Source organism: Loxodonta africana, chromosome 22, assembly GCF_030014295.1.
Source record: "Loxodonta africana isolate mLoxAfr1 chromosome 22, mLoxAfr1.hap2, whole genome shotgun sequence".
NCBI lineage: Eukaryota > Metazoa > Chordata > Mammalia > Proboscidea > Elephantidae > Loxodonta > Loxodonta africana.
In genome coordinates this window covers 60,406,962-60,423,672 of record NC_087363.1, presented here as the reverse complement: position 1 = coordinate 60,423,672, position 16,711 = coordinate 60,406,962, and the positions used below count along the sequence as shown (strand labels likewise).

Here is a 16,711-nt window from a genome sequence, read left to right as displayed (position 1 = left end):
TCTAATTTCTGTTTATCTGGAAATGTCCTAATTTCACCATTGTACTAGGGTAAGTCAAAAATATTGCTACAAAATCATAGAAACTTTTATTAAACAAAAATATCAAAATGTGAAGCTACTGTTTCTCAGCATATCCTCCATCTATTTCTATACACTTCTGAAGGCAGTGTTTCCATCTCTTTAACCCTTCCCTGGAGAATTCTGAGCTCTTCAACTTATGCCACATCAAAACGGTAGTTTTGGCATCCTCAATCATGTTACTTTTAAATGCCATTTGAATTTTGGGAACAAAAAAAAGTCTGAAGGGCAAGATCAGGGTTGTAGGGTGAATGGAGTAAGGGTTCTCAATGAAATTCTCGTAGGACAGCCTTTGCTACCCTCAAAGAATTAGGAAGTGGATTATTGTGGTTGGAAAACTTGGTCTTTTTCTTAACACTGCAGTTTTCAATTTTCTTAAAACTTCTTCATATCAAGCCCTTGCGATCATTCTCTGTCCTTCGAGAAAATCTGTCAAGATTACTCCTTTGGAATCCCAAAAAACAGTCACCGTAACCTTCTGAGCAGTCTTGCTTCTCTTGGTTCATCTTTGAGGTCTCCTTGACCTTCCTTAAAATGCTTGATCCATCTAAAAACTGTTATTTTATATGGGGCAGCATTCTGATAAACTTGTTGCAAAGCTTTAATGATTTGGGAGGATGTCCACTTGAGTTTTGTTAAAAATTTAACATTAGTTCTGACCACAAAATCATTTTTTTCCATGGCACAAAAAGTATCCCTTTTTAGTTTTTTTTTGAAGGCACCGTAATGAGAGTAAGACAAGTGTATTTATTACCGAGAGAACTAGTCTGTCACCATCCACAGATTGCAAAGGTATGTTTAAACACATTTTGTTTGAATAAACCTGTTGATATATGAACTGGAACTCTAGTAGCAATACTTTTTGACTTATGCTCATATTTGAGAGAGAGTTTTGTAGGATATATAATTCTTTGTTGGTGGTTTTTTCTTTCAAGGTTTTATATATGTCATCCCACTGCCTTCTTGCCTGCATAGTTTCTGCTGAGTAATCAGAGCTTAGCCTCATTGTTTCCTCTTTGTAAGTGACTTTTTGTTTTTCTCAAGCTGCTTTCAGGATTCTTTCTTTGTCTTTGGTTTTGGCAAGTGTGATTATGATATGTTTTGGTGATTTTCTTTTGGCGTGTATCCTATATGTGGTTCTTGGAACTTCTTGGAGGGTCAGCCTTTTGTCTTTCGTGATATTTAGGAAGTTTTCTGCCAGCAAATCTTCAACAATCTTCTCTGTGTGTTTTCTATTTTCTCCCCCGTTCTGGAACTTCGAATGGGTGTAAATTTTTGCTCTTGATTGTGTCCCACATAATTTTTAGGTTTTCTTCATTTTTCTTCATTCTTTTCTCTGATTTTCCCTCAAAGTGGTGTCCTTGGTTTGTCTTTAATCTCACTGATTCTGTCTTCCATTGTTTCATATTTGTTCCAAAGACATTCTATTGAGTCTCCCATGTCTGAAATTTTCTTGTTTATCTTTTAGATTTCTAGTTGCCATTTTTGTATAATTTCTGTTTATTTATTTTGACATTTCATTCTTGTATTACTTTCCTGGATTCTTCTATTGCTTTGTCTGAGTTTTCCTTGATTTTTGTGGTGTTTTCATTGGGTTTGTCTGTGTTTTCCTTGATCTCTTTCCTAATTTCTTGGAGAGCCCTAAATACTTGTCTTTTGAATTCCGTATCATGTAGTTCCACTGTCTTTTCTTCTACCAAAAGGCCATCTGATTCTTTATTTTGGTCACTTGCTGGAGCCATCTTGTCCTGCTTTTTGATATGTTCTGATATTGTTTGTTGTCTCCGAGACATTAAGGTATTATTTTCTTTATTTATTGATTGTATGTTTGCTTATTTCATCCTACTATTTTGTCTTGTTCTGTTATGTCAGGGTGGGCGAGCCAGGCGTGTTTTGCTGCTTTCTCATCCATGGGCACTATATCTTCCCGTTTTGTCTGTGCAGGCAGGACAGCCGCAGGCGGGGTGAGCCCATTTCACTGTACACTGGTTTGGCAAGTTGGCTGAAGGCAGACTGGGCAGGTGCTGTCTGCCCCTGATGTTTGTCTAGCAGTGTGATAGCATTTACAGCCTCTCACCAGATAGGTGGGGGTGTGAAACAGGGAGTGGTGTGAGTTCACTTGCCTCCATTCAGCAGTTCATTGACTGGCAGAAGGGGAGAGGTGGTGCGGGCACTGTGTGCAGCAAATTGTGTGTCATGTACTCTGTAGCCATGGTGGCACAGTGGGGGACAGAGGGTTGCAAAGGTGGCATATGGGGCTGAGGGGGGAGAAAAGGGAGGAAAGGATAGAAAAAAGAAAAGAAATGGTGATGGAATGGTGCCAGCCATTGGGGGTTGGGGCAGACCCATGGGCCAGTGGGAAGTGAGGGGATGTGACATACTGGGTAGGTGGGAGAGAGAAAGAAAAGAAAGAAAAAGGAAAAAAAAATTGGCTTAATGGTGGAAGCCTCAGGTTGGCATGGGTGGACTGGGGCAGTGTCTGTCTTGTGTGCCAGTGGCTCTCTAGCCATGGTCGTGCTGCAGGGTCCAGCTGGAAGGCGGGGGAGGTGGTGTACAGGGCTAGGTGGGAGAAAGAAAGACAAGGAAGAAAGAGAGAGAGAGAGAGAGAGAAATATAAGATTAAAAAAATAAAAGTAAATTAAAAAAATGGTGTGTGTTGGGGGCCAGTGAGTGGGGGTGGGGTGACCACAGGGCTGGCTGAAAGGGAGAACTGATGTCTAATGGGGCTAAGTGGGAGGGGAAAAGAAATGAAAGAAAATAATGAGAAGGAAAAAAATTGGCTGCATGGGAGGGGTCAGCAGGCGGGAGTGATGTGGACCCAGGGCAATGCTAGGTCATTGGCTCAATACCCACAGTGGTATAACAGGGTTCCATGGCAGAGGGGAGAGGTGTTGTACAGGCTAGGAGGGAAGGAAAAAGGAAAGTAAGAAAGAGAATGAAGAGGAAAAAAAATACATAAAAACTAATTTAAAAAACTGGTGGCACAGTGGGGTCCGGTGAGTAGGAGCAGGACGGACCTGAGAGCTGGTTGGAAGGGACGGGAGGTTATGTACAGGGATATGTGGGATGGAGAAAGAAAGGGAATAAAATGGCACAGCAGGAGGTGGCAGGTGGGTGCAGGGTAGGCCTGGAGTGGCAGTGGGCCACTGGCTCTCTAGCCAAGTGGTGCAGCATGGCCCATCAGGAAGATCTAGAGATGGCACGTGGGGCTAGGTGGGAGAGAGAAAGAAAAGGAAGAAAGGGGAAAAAAAGGAGCAGCAGGAGCCAGTGGATGGGGGCGGATGGACCTGGAGTGGCAGTGGGCTGGTGTTTCTCTAACTGAGTGACGTGGCGTAGCCCAGGGGGAAAGAGTGGAGGTGGCATACAGAGCAGAAGGATGAGGTTTGGGAAAGCATGTTTCTGCGGTTACTGGGTGCTCTGTCTCCTGTTGGGAGTTCTGTGAAGTTGCCTTTCTGTAATCCTGGTCTGGGGTCCTTGCTGGCTGTTCTAAGGTGGCAATGCTGTGCTGTATTAGTTGGTAGGGGACCTCCACTCCATATCTCTCATCGTTCTGTTTTCCCTCCGTTTCTTTTTCCATTTGGTGTTTGATCTAGTTCTTTGTCCCTTCATTTGATGCTTAGGGTTCCAGGATTGATGCTTGTATCTGTTTTACTTAGTTTTTTGGGTCTTTGCTGCAGAAGGTCACCATGGTACATCTGTCTATGGCACCATGTTGTCTCTGTCCCCCCGGAGATCTTTTCTGATTTAGTATTAAAATGCTTCATCTCAAGGCAAAATAGGCAAAAGAGTAACTCCTGGGAGATGCCTGATTAGTTTAGCCTCTTTAGGGTTTTCTCCTATGATGATCATTAAGTTTATTACTACTGAAAGAACAAACACAAAGATGAAACAGTAGTCTGAAATGACAATGATCAGGACCTAATTAATAAAAGAATTACCATTGAGCAGCATTTTGACAGATTACTAATCACTTTCTCTTGCATTTGGCCCTGTAACACCTTCTAAAACAGGTTTTACAATCTCTTCTTTTATAGATGAAGAAATTGAGGCTTCTAGGAATCAAGTGATTTGCCCAGGATCACACAGTGCTTCACAGCAGGATTTGGGATTCGGCTCTGAGTCTTTTAACTTTAAATGTCACTCTCTAACTCTATACTGCCTCCTTGACGCCTAGGATACTTTCAACAGAAAGAACACGTCCTACTGGAACTAATTAGAAGAAAGGTCTGGAAGTACAAATGAGCTGTACCCAAGTGCCTGTTATTTTTGTTACTTAAGTGAGTGCTAGGAAGTTCCAGCAGAGGTTGACACTGACATGGTTTATGTATTCTACAACTCCACTCCTGAAACATTAGGACATTCTTATTTGAACTCCTGGCCAACTGAAAAAAGCAGCGACGGAGCTGTTCTTTCAACTTCGTGTCTTCTTAAATTAACTGAATTAAAGTACTGCTTTAGATTGGAAGTGGCTGATTGGATAAAAGGGACACAGCCACTCAGCTAGATAAATTTACTGTTAAAGTGCAGGCTGTTATAGAAAAGGAACACACAAGAACAGTTTCTACCATAATGTTTTAATCTCAAAGTGAGGGAAAGTTTCTCCACTCTGTTTCAGTTCGAGGTCAAGTTGATTCGTCGCAGCAGCCCAGGGAATCATGCAGGCTGGTAAGAAGTACTTTTATTTTAAGGCAGGCTTGAATGCTAAAACTTCCTAGTGCCAAAACTCTTCTGTATTAATATTATTATTATGTTTAATAAGGACTCCTCGTGGCCTCGCAAATGTATGCGCCGGACGAGGAGTGACGGTGGGAGAGCCAGGCTGAGTGCGTTCTTATTAATATTAAATAGCTAAGTCTGTACCCTTGAAGCAACGGAGAGGAGGGAAAAGACCAGCTGACTTTGACAATGAATGCAAACAAGAGTTGCACTCGCAGTGTCCACCACGTTGCCTTTCCCCCCGCCTGGCCTTCTGGGAGTTGTAGTTTTCGCAGGAGCGGCTCCCCTGGCGAGCCGGGAATGCCCCGCCCGGGCAGAACTACAGATCCCAGGCCACGTTCGGCCGCCAGCCCCCCCTCCCGGGTGCGAGTGTAAACTAGCCGCGCACGGGGCGGGCGGCGCGCGCGGCGAGCTCTCTGAGCTTGGCACTGCGCGGGGGCGCACGGCTCGGGGGAGCCAGGCCCGGCCACCTTTCCTCCGCTCCAGGCTCTAGTCTCACTTTCAAATAGTGGAAAGACGAGAAGCGGGAGCCATGCAGTCGGAATCGGGAATCGTGCCGGATTTCGAAGTCGGGGAGGAGTTTCATGAAGAGCCCAAAACCTACTACGAACTCAAAAGTCAACCTCTGAAGAGCAGGTGAGTGGTGACAGCTGGAGGGAGGCGCGACGGACAGCTGGGGGGCCCCGCGCCTTCCATCCAGGGGCGTGGAGATCCGGTCGCTCGGGCTCTGGGACAAGGACCCCGTGCCCTTGCCCCGGGGCAGAGGGCGAACTGCCCCCCACAGCTGAGGAGCGCGCCGGCTCGGCCCGTACGCATCTAGGGGGCTCCGCCCGAGCGCACTTGGGAGCGCCGCGGTCCGCCGGGGATGTCGCGCCCAGGCGCGGGGACCCTCGTCTGGGGATGCCAGCTGCGGAGACAGGGTGGGGGCTGGGGAGCGATCCGGCGCGGAGGTGGGGGAGGAGGAGGGCAGGCTGGGACGCTGTCGCTGTGGGAAGAGGGGAGAAAAAGAGTTTCTGGTGAACCCCTTTTCTGAAGATTCCAGCGGGCCGAGGGCTCTGAGAGGGAGAGCTTGGGGGATTGAGACGCGACGGTCGGGGGGAGCTATTAGCTCTTCTCTAGTCGCCTTTTTAGGAGCCCGGCCCCTCTGGGAAAACCCGCCCCTGACCTTCTCCAGGTGAGCTCTGCCTGGGCCCGCCTTTCACCTGCTTGACCACGGGAGCCTGAGCGCGGGCCCCCGGGGCAGCGGGTGGCACGTCCCCTCCTCCAGGTTAAGCTCTCTGGAAATTGTCTTTGTTAGGGTCGGTCCGGTCGGCTCCGACTCATAGCGACCCTATGTACAATAGAAGGAAACACTGCCCAGTCCTGCGCCATCCTCACGATCCTTGTTGTGTTTGAGCTCTTGTTGCAGCCCCTGTGTAATCTATCTCGTCGAGGGTCTTCCTCTTTTTTGCTGACCGTCTACTTTACCAAGCATAATGTCCTTCTCCAGGGACTGGTCCCTCTCGATAACATGTCCAAAGTAAGTGAGACTTACTTTACAAAGCAAGTGAGATTTGCTTTACTAGAAGTAGAGTCCTGTTCAAATCCACGTCTTCCCTGGAGGGGTTTATTGGGAGTGTCCCTCCCCGGCAGCGGCAGGCGTTCAAGTCTCTGTGCACTTCAGAAACTTTCCAGGAGAGGAGTGGAGATACCTGCTGGCCTGAGGTCTCACTACCTCTTGTGCCCGTTCCCTTTGCACTGCCCGCCTTTGCTACCTTCTTTCTACTGGTATGGGGGAATGGGTTGGGTATCATCCTTTTTCTTTGCCCCATGGCCATTCTGGAAACCCTGGTGGGGTAGTGGTTAAGTGCTATGGCTGCTAACCAAAGGGTCTGCAGTTCGAATCCGCCAGGCACTCCTTGGAAATTCTGTGGGGCAGTTCTACTCTGTCCTATATAGGGTTGCTATGAGTTGGAATCGACTCAAAAGCACTGGGTTTGGTTCTTTTTTTTTTTTTTTTGTGGCCATACTGAACCCCTTGGACTTCTCATTTCCAATGTTTACCAAGAGGGAGGATGATCAATTGAGGCTGTGATGGCAGAGAAGGGTTTACTTCCACCCCCCCTGTGTTGTGCAATAAGGTAAGGCTGTGACTGGAAGCTTTCAGCTGTGCTCCTGCACCCATTTCCAACCTTCTTGCCCCCCCTCACTGTGGGTGGGGCCTGGTAGGGGAGAGGGCCCAGAAATCAGGGTGAATGAAGAGAAAGATGAGATCAGGAGTGAGGTGTGTAATCTTCATTTGGAGAGTGTGGGGCTACTACTTGCTCTAACGGCAAGCTAGGGCAAGATTTGTTTCTTTTTGGGCTGTGGCAGGACTCTGAAACCCAGCTGGGGAAGAAAATGGGACCAGGGCACCCACTGAGTGCATTGCTGAGCAGCTTCTTTGCAGAGGCGCACCAGAGATTGAAAGGAAGCACCCTCTGCAGTGAGAAGCCTAAAACCATTCTTTAGCTGGTGGTTTCACTTCATAATGACTGTTTTGTGTGTGAGCATAGATTGTGTGTGTTGGGAGCTGGTGGTTTTGAGTAAAACTGTATAAAGGGTATTGTTGGTTATGCTTATCGGGGCTTTATCTGCATTTGGCTGAAGGGACCAGTGTTTTACTGAGCAGTCCCTGATTTTGCTTCTATGAGCAAATGCTTACATGGCCAGAACGAGGGAGCGAGTGTGTGTTGAGTTGAGTCCTGGGGAAAAAAAAAATGAATTAATTGGACTGTTTGGAACATTTTTGATGATAGCTGATATATAAAATCGATTCGAGAGTGTGAGGAAAACGCCATCTGGAAAAACACAAATGGATGCCACGAAACTCAGGTTGAAGGATTTGGACCTGTTCTTTTTCAGAGTCAGCAAAAAATGACTTGTACTGGTGAGCATACTCCGTAGCTAACGAGTGTGTGTAAGGAGGAGTGTAGGTACGTGGGAAGAAATGGCTTCACACGTTGAGGCCAGAAACATGTGCAGGACAGAACTGATACAGAGAGGAAGGAGAAATTAAAAAAGTTGTTGCAGAACTTGTATGTGGAGCAGACACACACTGTTTGAAATAAACCAGTTAAATAAAATCTGTGACTAAATATATGGGGTTGGCAAAATTTCCCTATACTGTTTTCCAGTGTATTGTCATTGACATCTGTTGTGCAACTTTACAAGGGCTGCACGTTGTTCAGGGCCTTCTCGTTGCTTTTTGCCTTAGGTCTTCGCCAGGGCACCTCACTTTTTGGTAGGTCTTGGTAGGAAAAGGTTGAAATTGAAAGATTAAGACTGCTATGGCCACCCTGTCTTTCCATTGTATCCTCTGGTTTGTCCCATTGGAGTTGAAAATATGTCCAGAGTCTGCCCACTTCCCATCAGCTCCTCTACTGATACGCTGGTCCAAGCCATCGTGAGCTCCCTCCTGGATTATCGCAGTGGTCTCTTACCTGGTGTCCTGCCTTCTACCTCACCTGCCTTCAGTGGATTTTCCTCACCACAGGCCCAGTGTTCTTATTAAAACTGGCTCTCAACCAGGGGTGACATCTAGCAATGTCTGGAGACGTTGGTTGTCACATAGAATCGGGTAGCTCCTGATCTCTTGTGGGTAGAGGGCAGGGATGCTGCTAAACATCCCACAGTGCACAGAAAGGCACCCCACAACAAAGGATTGTCAGGCACTAAATTGTCAACATCACTGAGACTGAGAAACCCTGTATTCAATAACCCTCAGATGGCTCCTGTTTCTCAGAGTAAAACCCAAGGTCCTTAAAATGGCACAAGGCAGTCTATATGGTTAGCTCCTGGTCGGCTCTGATGTCATCTCTCCTGCTCTGGCCAGGCCGGCCTCCTGGCTGTTCCTAGAACACTCCAGAACCCTCCCTCAGGGCCTTTGTATGTTGCACTTGCTGTTTGCTCTGCCTGAAGTCCTTTCCACAGAGAGCCACAGTGCTCAGTCCCTCTCCAACTTCAAGTCTTTTTTTAAATGTCATCCCCATCAGCCCGACCCAGACGGCGCTGTTTACAGTTGCTCTCTATCCACACTCTCAGTCTTGGTTGCCCTGCTCTGTTTTTCCTATAGTACTTATATTCTAACCTACTGTGTAGTATTCCAGTATGTTTATTATGATGTCCCTCTCCACTAGGTGCGAGCTCCAGAGAGCAGGGATTCCTGTGCGTTACTTATTCACTGATATAAACCCAGAGCCTACAACGTGTTCTCTCAACCTTGGCACTATTGACATTTCTGGACTGGGTAATTCTTTGTGTGTGTGTGCGTGGGTGTGTTTTCTGCTTTGCAGATTATTTACCAGTATCCTTGGCCTATACCTGTAAGAGGCCATTAGCACCCCCGCTCTACCCCCTACTGTAACAAAACCAAAAAATGTCTCCAGACATTGCAAAATGTCCCCTGGGTACAAAACTGTCCCTGTTTCAGAACTATGCCTGACACAGAGAAGGGGCTCTGTAAATGTTTGTTGTTTGAGTATGTTGGGTATGTTGTTGCTCTCTCTGTCAGTACCCAACTCAGAATAAGGTGTTTGGTTTTTGTATTTGTACTAAACATTGTGTTCCTTTCAAAATAGGTATCCACAAGGTCTCTCCAAAGAGGAATTTTTATGCTCTTTATTTTGGTTGGAGCCCTGGTGGAGCAGTGGTTAAGAACAGGGTTGCCAACCCAAAGGTTGGCAGTTCAAGTCCACTAGCCACTCTTTGGAAACCCTGTGAGGCAGTTCTACTTTGTCCTATAGGGTTGCTACAAGTCGGAATTGACTTGATGGCAACGGGTTTGGTTTTATTTTGGTTAAGCCCAGATATGAACTGTTTTATGAGGGAGCACACGTTTCATTCCTAACCTAGACCTCCGTGCTTTTAGGAATGTAAAGTTGCTGGGTTTTGATTTATATGAACCTCGTTTTGGTCATATTGACTGATAAGGTTGTGTCACGTGAAGATGACACTCTAGGAGTTGTTGGGTGCTGTCATTTTCGACTTACAGTGACCACATGAGAGAGAGTAGAAATGCCACATAGGGTTTTCTTGGCTATAGTCTTTACAGAAGCAGATCGCCAGGTCCTTCTCCCACATGGTCGCTGGGTGGGTTTGAGATGCCAGCCTTTGGGTTAGCAACCAAGCACTTAATCGTTTGTGCCCCTAGGGCTCCTTAAAACCAAAAAAAAAACCAAACCCATTGCCTTCAAGTCAGTTCTGATGAGTAGTGACCCCACAGGGTCTCGAAGGCTGTAAATGTCTGTGGAAGCAGACTACCACATCTTTGTCCTATGGAACCGCTGGTGGTTTCAGGCCGCCGACCTTTCGGTTAGCAGTTGATCACTTTAACCACTGCACCACCAGGGCTCTTAAGGGCTCCTTAGGAGAGAAGGTTCTAAATGAAGAATTGTTTATACTTTGGTTTCCCCAAGAAGGGTTTTGAAACCTTTGTGTGCTCTCCCGGGAGTAAGTTCTGAATGGTGGTGCCAGAGGAAAAGTGCTGAAGATCACAAGCGTGCCTAGAGTTCCATGGGTTGGCACAGTCAGGGAAACAAATTTGGAATTGTTGAAAGAGCTGCTTGCAGCTAAGCAACTCTCTGTATGTCTTTTTGGCCTTAAAAGAACATTTTAAAGCACAGTAACATATTTACGCCTCACAGTTCTTCGGTTTACTTGGTGGTGTATTTTGTGGCTTTGTAGTCGCTAATGCCTTTTTACTGGACGGACTGGAGGACTGGTTTAATTTAATTCTAATTTCTTCCCTTCACAATGTTTTTGTATTGTTTTAGGCAGCTGTTATTTAACTCTTTGCAAATTAGAAATGGGAGTAAAAGTGAATATTAGGTTTATAACGGCAAGACAGGATCGAGCAGTGGTTCCCCAGTGCTGACTCAGAGAGATGTGTGGTGAAGTTTTCCCAGGTTTGTAGTAAAATGAGAAAGATAAAGACGATCATGACACACACACACACACACACACACACACACACACACGGTTATAAAGCCAGCTGTCATTTCTTGGATTTATGCTGAGATTTTTCCCTCCTTTGTTTATATTAAAAATGCCCTCTCTTTTATGAAATAATAATCTATTCTTGGCAAAACGAAACAGTCAATCATTTTTTTGGTTTCAGAAAGCTTTTTGGATATTTCTGGTGTGTCCATTTCGGAGGGACCCATTAGCAGAGGGATTAAGAGCATGATTCTGGAGTCACCGTCTGCCCCTAACTAGCTGGGTGACCTTGGGAAGGCTGAGTGACCTCTAACTTCGGTTTCTTCACCTGGTGAATGGGGCGTGCCTCCCCGTGGTCTTAGGGATATTAACTGTGGCTTTGATCATGGAGAAGTTCTAACATGGTACTTGACATATAGCTCTCAGTAAACACTAGCGGATGTTGTTCTTCTTGTTATTTCTTTTATTACTTAGCAATGAACTCTGACATTCAGGAAAAGTGTTTTTGTTTGGTTGACTCTGGCTTTCTTTTCTAAGGCAAATATTGTGCAATAAGATTCCCCCAATTTCAGTAAACACTTTTTTGCTTTCCTTTCAAGCGACTGTTCAGATACATCTTTGCATTTTATATTTGTGATTGAACCCATAACATTTCTTCATGCTTGTTAAAAAAAATGGCAGTTTTGCTGTCAACACATACATAAAAATTGACATTCACTGTGGTGCAGTGGTTAAGTGTTTGGCTGCTAACCAAAAGGCTGGCAGTTTGAATCTATCGGCAGCTCCTTGGAAACCTATGGGCCAGTTCTACTCTGTCCTATAGAGTCACTATGAGTCACAATCGATGCGACAGCAGTGGTTTTAGGTGCAAATTGATGCCAATAATGGTAGCTAATATTAACTGAGCGCATATTATATTCCAGTCCCTGTTCTAAGTGTTTTTATGTGTTAATGTAATCTTTATAACATTTGCATAAGTAATAATAAAAACCAATAATGATATTAATTATAATTTTAAAAACAGGCAATGCTAATATAGTGCTTACTGTGTGCCAGACACTGTTCTAAGTATTTGACTTATCTTGACTTGGTTAATTCTCACTTCAGCCTGGGGGGTATACGTTTTTATATTCTCGTTTTACAGATAAGGAAACTGAGGCGTAGCAAGTAGATGGGGCCTGGTTTTACACCATGGCAATCCGGCTCTAGTCCCATGCTGTTGTCCACTCGTCTGTGTACTGCTGTGCATGAGTGTGGGGAATTCAAAGGTGTGTACCTCCCCCTGAACTCTGTGAGGGAAAGAGAGCACATGGATCCAGCTGGCCATACAAGCCAGTGGGATCACTGTGGGGAGATGGGCATCAGCGGTAGGAATTTAATAGAGGAAAGGGAATTGGAGCGACAGCCTTGTAGACAAATAGGGGTATTTGCCTTTGGCCTTGAAGGTTAAGTAGTTACCGAGTATGTTTTTCCACATTAAGTAAAATATTAGATGCCTTGGAGGATGTAATCTTAAGGTAGACTTTTAAGGTTTTTATTTGTCTTTTTAAACTTCTTACCAGACTCCCAGATCTTCCTTGTGCTCTACAGTCACCTTGTGGTGGTAGAGACAGGGCGCCTGTGGACAGGTTTAAAGGAAGCTGTGCTAAAATGCTGTGTGCCAGATATGCTTGGGGCTTCCCATGGCTTGGCCACTTAACCACTATGTTAGTGTTTAAGACACTTAGCCTCTTGGAGTCTCAGTTTCTTCACCTCTGAAATGGGAGCAATAGAGAACCCTTTTCTTAGGATTGATTGTTGCATTTAGCTGCCGTCCAGTCAGCTGTGACTCATGGTGACCTTACCTACAACAGAACAAAACGTTGCCTGGTCCTTTGTCATTCTCACAACCACCAGTATGTTCAAGTCTGTTGTGACAGTTGTGCCAAGCCATCTACCAAGGGTCTCCCTCACCAGCCCTCACTTCACCAAACATGATGTCCTCCTCCTGATGATGTGTCCAAAGCAAGCAAGGCAGACAACGTTCTGTTGTGATCTGTAATGTTTTTGTTGGCTAATTTTTGGAAGTAGATTTCCAGGCTTATCCTTCTAGTCTGTCTTAGTCTGGAAGCTCTGCTGAAACTTGTCCACCACAGGTGACCCTGTGGGTATTTTGAAATACCAGTGGCAAATAGTCCAGCATCCTAGCAACATGCAGGCCATCACAGTATGACAGACTGACAGATGGGTGGTGGTTAGTATGGTTGGTAGGAGTTTTAAAACTGAAATAAAGTATATCAAAGGTGCTTAGCATGATGCCTAGCACATGTTACTAAGGAGTATTGATTCTTGTAGAATTTTGGCACAATAGCAAGTTTTTTTTTCTCCCTCTTCTTAGCAGTAACTAAAACGTATGGTATCAGAAGCAAAATACCTGAAGCAAAAGAGACAAAATTGAGGTGCTTTAAAACTTGCAGATGTTCAGAATTTATTATGTAAATTAGTTTGGAGGTATAATTAGATTGAAAACTTGATTAAAGTGGGATTCTAAGCCTTGGTTTTGTGTATTACTGGAGATTTCCTTTTCCTGGTTATTGCTATTTGTGGAATTTACTTAAGCATATGTGTGTGTTTTAATTTCCTTTGAGTTCTGATGTGCAGTTTGCACCGGCTGATGTTTATATCTGCTCCAGTTGTGCAAGAAGTGGAAAATATCCTTTTTTTAGAACAGGTCACATGTGCTTACTGTCAGGAATAGGACCTCAGTGTAAAAAAATGTATCTTGGGACAAATCAAAGTTACTAAATTTCTCCCTCCAACTGCTTTGTTTTAGAACTGGCAGTATTAGGATAAATAATAATAATAAAAAAAATCTTTGGCTAATATGTATTTTATTTTACTGTTCATTTTCAAGGATAGCAAGCAAGAGTTGCATTTGTTTTGTGTGTGTGATTGTGTGTATGTTTTAAGCAGAGAATTTGCTGTACTTTGCTGCGTGGTTAGTCTAATCAAAGTAAATTATAAAAACATGCTTGACTAAGCTCCAGATATGCGCTATTTGGAGAAAATAATCAAGAAGACAGGTCAAAGATACTAAATGCAGTCACCACAGGCTTTTGATATTGTAAAGACAAGTTTTCAGTTTATAAAGAGATTTTTGTGAGTCTAGTGAACATCCTGTACTCCGTGGACAAGAAATTATACCAGGACATCAAGGCTGCATCTTCATTAAGATGATGAGGGCAGGGAGACCTGTCAGCAGGTCCAGGGTCTTCGTTGAAATTTCCATGCGCTCCCTCCCCGTTCTATTCCTGAGGATTTCAGGAGGAGGACTAGATTTGGCTCTTCTTTGTTAAGCCCATTTCTCTAGGTTGTTTTTTTAATTTTTATTTCTAAATAATATTGTATTGTGTTTCTGGTGAAAGTTTACACAGCCAATTAGGTTCCTATTTAACAATTACTACATATGGAGCCCTGGTGATGCAGCTGTTAAGAGCTCGGCTGCTAACCAAAAGGTTGGCAGTTCGAATCCACCAGCTGCTCCCTGGAGACCCTATGGGGCAGTTCTACTCTGTCCTATAGGGTAGCTGTGAGTTGGAATCGATTCGTTGGTGGTGGTTTTTTTTTGGTACACATTGTTCAGAAACATTGGTTACATTTTTCACAGTGTTTTAACATTCTCATCAATTCCCTTCTGGATGTTTCCCTTTCAGTAATCTGGTTTCCCTGTCTCCTCAACCTTTTATCTTTGCTTTAGAGTAATTGTTTACCAGTTGGTCTCATAGGTAAATGTTGCCCTCGGGGTTGTTTTGGTTCAAAGTTTTTGGAGTATCTCAGGGAGATAGTTTCGGGAAGTTGTCCAGTCCCAACTGGTCCAGTTAATCTGGACTTTTTAAGAATTTGTGTTCTGTTCTGCATTTTTCTTCTGTCTGTCAGGATCTATCTATTGTGGCCCTGATCAGAATGGTCATGAGTGGTAGCTGGGCACCGTCTAATTCTTTCTAGGTTGGTTCTGAAACCTGGTTTTCTTATTTCTTGACTTCTTTCCCTTCTGGGGCCTTTTTTGCTTGCAGTGAAGAATAAAGAAGTACGTTTGACTTTTTGTGTGTTCAAATGAGACATCTGTCTTGAGATTCAGAGTGATAATCTCTTATCTTCAATGGCCGACATTTCCAGGGCTTCTGAAACACTGGACACTGTGCTTACGGGCTAGAGATAGTATCTCATTGGCTGTTTTGCATCTGAGTCAGGAGCCGAATCAGGGTAGGCCGAAAGGGAGGCTGTGCTATGGGGGAGTGGGGTAATGGTGAAATAAAGACATACAGGGAAGTAAATGGTACCTCAAAACCATGAGGGCCCCTATCGTCCTCTCTGGAGTCCCTGTGTGATGCAAATTGTTCATATATTTGGCTACTGACCGAAAGGTTGGAGGCTTGAGTCCACCCAGAAGCACCTCAGAAGAAAGACTTGGTGATCTACTTCCAAAAAATTAGCCATTGAGAACCCTGTGGAGCACAGTTCTACTCAGACACACATGGGGTTGCCGTAGGATGGAGTCGACCTGATGGCAGCTGACATCATCTTCTCCAAGGCACTTCAGAAACTTCCCTCAATCACTTTAGGCAGAGGCAGCATAACTTTGGGGTCAGAAGGACTTGGATTTATTTGCTTTTTTTTCTTTTCCTTCCTTTCCTCCATTCCTTCCCCTTTTCCTCCCTTCTTCCAACAGATTAAAATTAAGCAACTCCAGAGTGTCAGGCTCTGTGCTGACCGTGGGGAATCAAATGTAGAACAAGACAGGCAACGTTAAAATATAAGTGCTTATGTTTCAGAAGTGTGGAAATGATTAATAAAAAACCAAATAAATGAACAAGATGATTTTCAATAGGTGCTGTGAAAACTAAGCGGTCCTAGTAGTGCAGTGGTTAAGTGTGAAAAGGTCATCGGTTTGGACCTACCTGCTGCTGCTTGGGAAAAATATGTGGCAGTCGACTTCTGTAAAGACTACAGCCTTAGAAACCCTATGGGGCAGTTCTACTCTGTCATATAGGGTCGCTATAAGTCAGAATCGACTCAATGGCAATGGGCTATGAAAATTAAATAGTGTGCTTATTAGTAGAGCATGACTGAGAAGGGAGAGGGTTGTGTCTGATTCAGAGATCAGGAAAGATCTCATGGAGGAAGTGATTTTAAGGCAAGACCTGAATGTCCAGCATGAAAGGTAGAAAGCTTGGTGCCACCACTCACCAGCTGTATGACTTTGAACCAGTTAGCCGCCTCTCTGAACCTCAGTCCCCTTGCCTTAGGCTAGGTTCTCTAGAGAAGCAAAACCATTGAGGTGTGTACATATATATATACACACATACCCAAAACCAAACCCATTGCTGTTGAGTTGATTCTGATTCATAGCAACTCCACAGATACACACACGTATACGTATGTATGTGTGTGTATATATTATATAGAGAGAGACAGAGAGAGAGAGAAAGAGAGAGAAATTTATGTCAAGGAAATGGCTCTCGCAGTTGTGGAGGCTGAAAAGTCCCAAGTCCATGGGTCAGGTGTCAGGCCGGAGGCTTCTCCTGACTCACTTAGCTGCAGTGGCTGACAAACCCATAATTGGCAGGGCAGATGGCAGGCTGCTGGCTCACGGGCTGTGGAGGCTGACGAGTCCAAGATCAGCAGGTAAGATGGTAGGCTGCTGGCTCACGGGCTGTGGAGGCTGACGAGTCCAAGATCAGCAGGTAAGATGGTAGGCTGCTGGCTCACGGGCTGTGGAGGCTGACGAGTCCAAGATCAGCAGGTAAGATGGTAGGCTGCTGGCTCAAGCCCCAAGAACTGGAGTTCAGATGATGATGAGCCGAATGCAGGATCCAGAGCACAGCAGAAGCCAACAAGCTTTGCCAGAAAGTCCGTATGTATTGGATGCAGGCCACACCCCTGAGGAAATGCCTTTGCAACTGTTTGGCAGCTCTTAGCAGAT

General features: G+C 44.9%; 1 protein-coding gene and 1 long non-coding RNA gene across 3 annotated transcripts in view; both read left to right on the top strand.

Moving 5' to 3' along the window:
• Nucleotides 1-5,188: 5,188 nt before the first annotated feature.
• Nucleotides 5,189-16,711, top strand: part of MITF (melanocyte inducing transcription factor) — a 281,453-nt gene continuing 269,930 nt past the window's right edge. For both annotated transcript variants that reach the window (XM_010590059.3, XM_010590058.3), the window contains exon 1: nt 5,189-5,430. In XM_010590059.3, coding sequence (XP_010588361.1) covers nt 5,327-5,430 — 104 coding nt within the window. In that variant the 5' untranslated portion in view covers nt 5,189-5,326. The remainder of the gene's footprint in view (nt 5,431-16,711) is intronic.
• Nucleotides 5,432-16,711, top strand: part of LOC135228501 (uncharacterized) — a 128,069-nt gene continuing 116,789 nt past the window's right edge. The window contains exon 1 of the long non-coding RNA XR_010319068.1: nt 5,432-16,711. This exon is cut by the window's right edge and continues 47,662 nt beyond it. This is a non-coding gene — a long non-coding RNA (uncharacterized LOC135228501).